Source organism: Colobus angolensis, unplaced genomic scaffold (assembly GCF_000951035.1).
Source record: "Colobus angolensis palliatus isolate OR3802 unplaced genomic scaffold, Cang.pa_1.0 Scaffold427, whole genome shotgun sequence".
In the NCBI taxonomy this organism is placed as follows: domain Eukaryota; kingdom Metazoa; phylum Chordata; class Mammalia; order Primates; family Cercopithecidae; genus Colobus; species Colobus angolensis.
In genome coordinates, this window is record NW_012117677.1 from 291,220 (window position 1) to 297,549 (window position 6,330).

The 6,330-nt window shown below is 43.6% G+C and overlaps 1 protein-coding gene across 3 annotated transcripts in view; it reads right to left on the reverse strand.

Annotated features, from left to right (window-relative positions):
- Positions 1-1,922: 1,922 nt before the first annotated feature.
- Positions 1,923-6,330, reverse strand: part of ATXN7L1 (ataxin 7-like 1) — a 277,297-nt gene continuing 272,889 nt past the window's right edge. The window contains exon 12 of one of the 3 annotated variants that reach the window (XM_011956865.1): positions 1,923-5,044. In XM_011956865.1, the coding sequence (XP_011812255.1) occupies positions 5,006-5,044 (39 nt within the window). In that variant the 3' untranslated portion in view covers positions 1,923-5,005. Of the gene's footprint in view, positions 5,048-6,330 lie in introns of all 3 variants that reach the window. The other 2 variants (XM_011956866.1, XM_011956864.1) reach the window with 2 other exon arrangements.

Below are 6,330 nucleotides of genomic sequence, written 5' to 3' on the forward strand. Positions count from 1 at the left end.
TCTAAAGCTTTTCTTTTTTTGAGATGGAGTCTCGCTCTGTCGCCCAGGCTGGTGTGCAGTGACGTGATCTCAGCTCACTGCAACCTCTGCCTCCCAGGTTCAAGCGATTCTTGTGCCTCAGCCTCCTGACTCCTAGCTGGGATTACAGGCACATGCGACCATGCCCGGCTAATTTTTTTTTTGGAACAGAGTCTCACTCCTTCATCCAGGCCAGAGTGCAGTGGTGCAATCTCGGCTCACAGTAACCTCCACCTCCCGAGTTCAAGTGCTTCTCCTGCCCCAGCCTCCCAAGTAGCTGGGATTACAAGCATGCACCACCATGCCCAGCTCATTTTTGTAGTTTTGGTAGAGATGACGTTTCACCACGTTGGCCATGCTGGTCCCAAGCTGACCTCAAGGGATCCACCTGCCTTGGCCTCCTGAAATGTTGGGATTACAGGTGTGAGTCACTGCGCCCAGCCTCTAGAGCTTTTTAATAAACTTTCACTCCTGCTCTTAAACTTGCCTCGATCTCTTCTTCTGCCTTATGCCCCAGTTGAATTATTTCTTCTGAGGAGGCAAGAACTGAGGTTGCTGCAGATACATATGGATTTGCCACCAGTAACTTGGAAACCTTCCACTGGTAACACATTGACCTATCTCCCGGGCTCAAGTGATCCTCCCGCCTGAGCCCGCCAAATAGCTGGGATCACAGTTGCGTAACACCATGCCTGGCTAATTTTTTTTTCTTTTTTTTTTTTGGAGACAGGGTCTCTCTGTATTGCCCAGGCTGGCACACACTTCTCTTTATAGTTACTGTCATCATCTTTCCATCACACTGATGTTCTCCTTCCCTTTGTCTCTTGCAATAGCTTCCCACTGATCCACCACACAGTGGCTAGAGTGCCCTTTCAACAGATCACAGTACCGCGGTCCTCCTTAAAGCCCTTCCAAGGATTCCCACTGAATCTGACACACAATTCAAACTCCCTAAAGGCCTTTTGTAGCCTTGTCCCTGCCCTCTGTCCATCTCTCTGCCCCTGGGGTCTGTCCACAGTGGATGCTCTTTAGGCCCCAATAAGTGATCTCTGCCTTCAGATCACTTCTTCAGAGAGAACTTCCTGACAGCCGTCCCCTCTCCATCTTAAACGTCTCTCCTGTTACTTTCTCTCACAGAATTCAGTTCTTTCCACCATAGCGTTTGCCACAATCTGTAACTACACATCTGATCATGTGTGTATTTATTTGCTTTCCCCCTCACTGGGTTGCTTCCAGACAGCAGCTGGGATCGTGTTTCTCACCCCTGAGCACAGCACGCCTGGCTCAGGGGCAGGCACAGAGAGGGTGCTCTCTAAGCACTCGCTGAATGAATCCACAGTCGTCTCCTGCCTCAAGCACAGGTCTAGCAGGAATGCTCTTCTGGTGAGAATACTTGACCCCCGCGCAAAAAAAAAAAAAAAGAAATATCAAAAATTTAAATTTTATGAAAACCCGAAGACTTTGTTTTACAAACATATAAATTATTTTATTTACAAAGCCATGTTACAAAAAAAAAAAGCAAAAAAAAAAAAAAAATACAATCGCTTACTGGAGAATATTTCCAGGCCTGGTGAGGAACCATGGCAGTATCAATAGATACATGTTTGTTCTTTCCTTTTAAAACTGTAAGCCATAGAATTTACTATTTACACCTACTTTAGACATTTATTCTGCTTACAATATCACAGGCATGGAATGAACTCTATCTGATAGTGCTAATACATAAAGGTGCGGGACGAAGAAGGAAAATACTTAGTGTTACAAAATATGGATTGTAGAAAAGAAACCCACTCCGCAAGTGTGGCATTTGTTTAGAATGATTGGACATGCTTTCTTCAAAATTTTTCTGGAAAAGGTTCTAAAATCGGTAGTAGGAAAGGACAAATGAGCAGGTGCAAATTCTTGTCTGTGCAACAACGGTTATTTAATATACCCCATGACTGACCAGCTACGTAAAACCCACAGAGTTTTGTTAAAGTGCCATGGGCCGACAGCATAACAAAATATAAGGTGTAAATAGAAAATTTCTTTTTTTCCTTTTTTAAAACAAGAGTTCACTGAGAATCAGCAATAATAGAATATGCTGTATAAACTATTCTCTACAAAGATTGATCAGCGTTATTTACAATTGGTACATTGATACAAAAGAAGGCATACAAGTTATCCAAGTCGCTTTTTTTTTCCTTTTTTCCTTTTTTTTTTTTTTTATGGCTGACAGGTCTATGCATTGCGTTATGCTTAACAACCAGAGCTTTCGAGCCTCTATGGCTGGCGACAAGTCAGGAGATCTTCAGGCAAAGAGGGGTGTGTGCAGTCAAGGGGCTGGGAGAGAAGACTGAGTGGGTGTGCAGAACAGAAGGACCCAGAGGACATCACACTAAAAATGTTTCATAGGCTGCTCCAGTTTAACTCCATTAAGACAAACCCAAAAAGAACCTTTTATTTGCATTCTGTTTTTCAAGCTGCAAGTTTTTAATACATCACTGTAAAGTAAACCTGCGGTTGGTTGCAAAGGAAGAATACCGTGGGCTTTCCCTTTTTGCCCAGTTTTCCAGAAACGTCCTCACCTTGGTCATAGCCAGTCTTTTGACAAAGTAAGCAGCATTCCATGAGGGGGTGGGGGTGGGGGGCTCTTTATTCCAGCTTCCAATTCAAGATGTAGAGAGCTACAATGTCTAAACCTATTGAATTGCTCCTTTAGTCCTTGAGACATTATTTCTCAGAAGCAGCCACTTAATCTCTCAACCTTTGTTTTCCCTCTTTGACTATAAGAGTTTATAAATCAGAGGGTTATTTTGTTGCGGAGATTTTGTTTTGTTTCTACTCCTGCAAGTTTTACAACTCAAAATAAATTATAAAAAACAACAGACCTCTGAAACCCAACAGGACAAAATTGTGCAAAAATAACAAAGATATGTACATACTTTTCAGTCTGAAGAAATGTACAATAAAAACATAATTCAAAGAACAGTTTAAAAATATAAACATTGCTTAAACTTTCCTAAGTTTCATATTGTTTCTGAAACTATTCTGGTCAGTTAGCTCTGTAATATAGTAAAACATAAATTATTACAAAATTAACACTATAAAAATTTACTTTAAGAATATCTTCTAAATTTTTCTTCAAAGGGTCTAACCTTGTTTATAATTTCTTAAACATTTATAAGTCTTAAAATCTGCCTTAACTTTTTTTTTTTAAAAAGAAAAAGTAACAATCGTCCCTTCACTTTGCAGTCTTTCCCCAAGACGTAAATAAACCAGCATATAAGTGCACTTTTAACACTGCAGAAATAAAAATGAAATCATCCGAACTAATGTCCTGGTACTTAATATCAACTCCTGATTTTTAAAAAAATCATTTCATATGAAAAAATGTAGTAATCCTATAAGAAACACTCACTGTCAGTGCAATTCCATTGAGGCAAATCACTCCATTTGCCTCCCATCTTTGCAATTCCAATTGTGTGGTGAAACCTAACAGTGGTCTGATCTTTGGGTTGGGGGGATGGGAAAGAAAAGGAAAACTTCCGGTTGGGGATGAGGGTTCTGCCCAGCTGTGAAACTAGCATTCATTTCTGATTTAGGGATGAAGCAAAACCTCCCAGTATCTCTGCTATACATCGTATGCAAAGTTACATGATTAATAGCACAGAACACCTATTTTATGTTGTGAATTCCTTTCCTGATTATGATTCCCTACTAGAGCTGACGGTATTGCTGTTTTTTTCAAAAGTCCAGTGTAAATAGTTCTATGGCTGCAGGGGTCCAGCATGGCTCTTCCAAATGGCTGTTCTTCACTGAGCAGTGGCTATCCTAACCATTCCTTCTTGGGGATGGCTGTCTCTAACACAGCAAAAGCTGATCCATGGGTGTGCTGATCCCACCAGGTCCCTGTGGCCCAGGGCATGGGGGTGGGTGGGAAATGCTATTATTTATTCTCACAAAAGGTTTGACACATACCCTTTTGCGGAAGCTCTCCCTGGAGGGCTCTTCCTAGCCCAGGAAGGCAGCCTAAGAAGCTTTAGCAGCTGTGGTCACCGTGCCTCCTCATGGAGTGGCTTTCTGGGTTCTCATGACCTTTTTCCTAGGATTTCTCCCTTCTAGCTCACTCTGCTGTGGGCATTGACACACTGATCCCTGGAAGGGATTCTGTAGATTCCTGACCAGCTCAGACGACCACAGTCTCCAGTATTTTTTTAGGGGTCACCTCCTAGCCACCCTGCTCTGCTGGCTGCCACCTTCCCAAACCTGTTCTGGCCCCTGTCCCTGACTGGTTTATCCTTTCTGAGCTGCACAGCTGGACAGTGGTATTAGGTAAACCACATGACTAAATGGCCACTGTTCTCAATCTTGCTTCTAGCATTTGGCGCTAGCCATGGTGGGCTGTGGAAACCAGATGAGGGAACCCCACCCACCCTCCAACTCTCCACTCTCAGCTCCTCCCCAGCAAAGTCCCCTCTCCCTGCAGGCAGTCCTGAGGGGATTCTATGAGAGCCAGGTCCTTTGAAGGCCAGTGAGGACCCAGAGCATGGCAGATGTGGGGACGGAAGGGATCGGGTGGAGGGGACAGGAAGAAAAAGGGCTCTGCCTGTGCTGAAGTTCAAGAGCTTCAGAGCATGCCAACCTGAACCAACATTCTGCAATGTCTACTGTCATGGCTGGAGCAAAAGGATGGTACAGTAGCAGCATCAGGAGCTAAGGGAATGACCCCAGATTTGGAAGAATGTAAAAACATGGCAAATGAAAGAAAAGACAATGGAAACCAAACACTGGAACTGTTTTCTGTAAATCTCAAATTCACGTTCTTTTGCCTTTTTCTTTAAAACTAAAAATTGGTCAATTAAAAAAGAAGAAAGGCCAGAGTCACAGGGAGTACACAGAAAACAGACTCTCCCTCCAGCCCACTCCCTTCCCTCCTCCTCCCCGTGGCCTCCTGGGATGGGATTAGGTGGCCTGGAATTGGTGTGGAAGTGGCTTCATAGTCTTATTATGGAAGAGTCCTTATCCTGCCGGTTCTGTTTGCGTTCTTCTAGGAAAGAAAAGAAAAACTTGTTTCAATACCATACAATTGAGATTACCCATGAGAATTCAAGGATGGAGCCTCAGTTTTCTCATCTATAATAGAGAGGACAATATCCCACCTCCCGTATCTGGCAAAGGGCAGCTGAAATAGCAAATGAGATGATGGATCTAAAGGATCCAATAGCAAATGAGGTGATGGATCCATGCGTGTAAGGCAGTCACAGAGGTCCTCACTGTGGAGGAAAACACAAGGACGAATGCCGTGGACATTCCTGGGAGTCCTCTGTGGGAGAGTGGACAGAATAATTGATGCCTTCATTTTTGTTCTCCATTAGTTTACCTTTTCCTACCTAACCTACAGAGGACACAGCAAATTATCTCAGGAAGGAGTCTAATGTTGGGTTAAACATAGAGGCTTTGGAAAGAGAGATTTTGGGTTCAAATTACTTGGCTTCTTAGTGTAGCCATCTTCATCTGTAATCATCTTGTCCCTCACAGTGTTGTGAAAAGGTTTAAATGTGTGTAGTGTGTGTAAAGGACATAGTACATAGCCCTCTCTCTGCAGGCAGAGAGCGCTAAACAAGTGGTGGCCATTATTGTGTTTGTCAGGGCTGATTGCCAGCGTTTTGGGTTCCCAGCAGGTGTACCTGGAGCTATAGGCACATGCAAGCCGTGTTTGGTGAGGGTGCAAGAGGCCTCATCAACAGAGGCTGACGGTCTGAGTGTAAACGTGCCTCCCCACCCCAGCACACATGATGAGCTGCCAGTGTTCTGGCACAAAAAGGGCTCAAAATGGTGAGGAGACTCTCCCTGGCCCGGTGATACAAAAACCATTTCCCCATAATCTTCACCCAAACTCTACCCAAAATGTGTGAGAAAATCCCAAAGGGCAAAACAGAGACACACACATAGATATTTTTCTATTTGGTGTCTACAAAACATGCGGCACATCTAAGGCAACATAACAACACAGTTATACACACACGCACACCCACACATCTTCCAACCATGTGTAAGGGGCAAAAGCCACCCCCGAATCCTTCCTTGTCTGCCCTAGACACATATGCACACACCCCATTGAGAAAATCATTTGTCACAGGCGTACACATCAACTACTCTTATACCTCAAGTTTATAAAAACTACTAAGTCTACCCTGAATACTGCTGCCATGAAACTGCATCCTGAATGGTGGCTGTAGTTCGCCAGAGGCTTTTGAGAGAGTGCTGATGGACAGACACCATGGGCAAGGCCTCCCCCTCCTCTTAAAAAAAAAAATTTTTTTTTTTTTT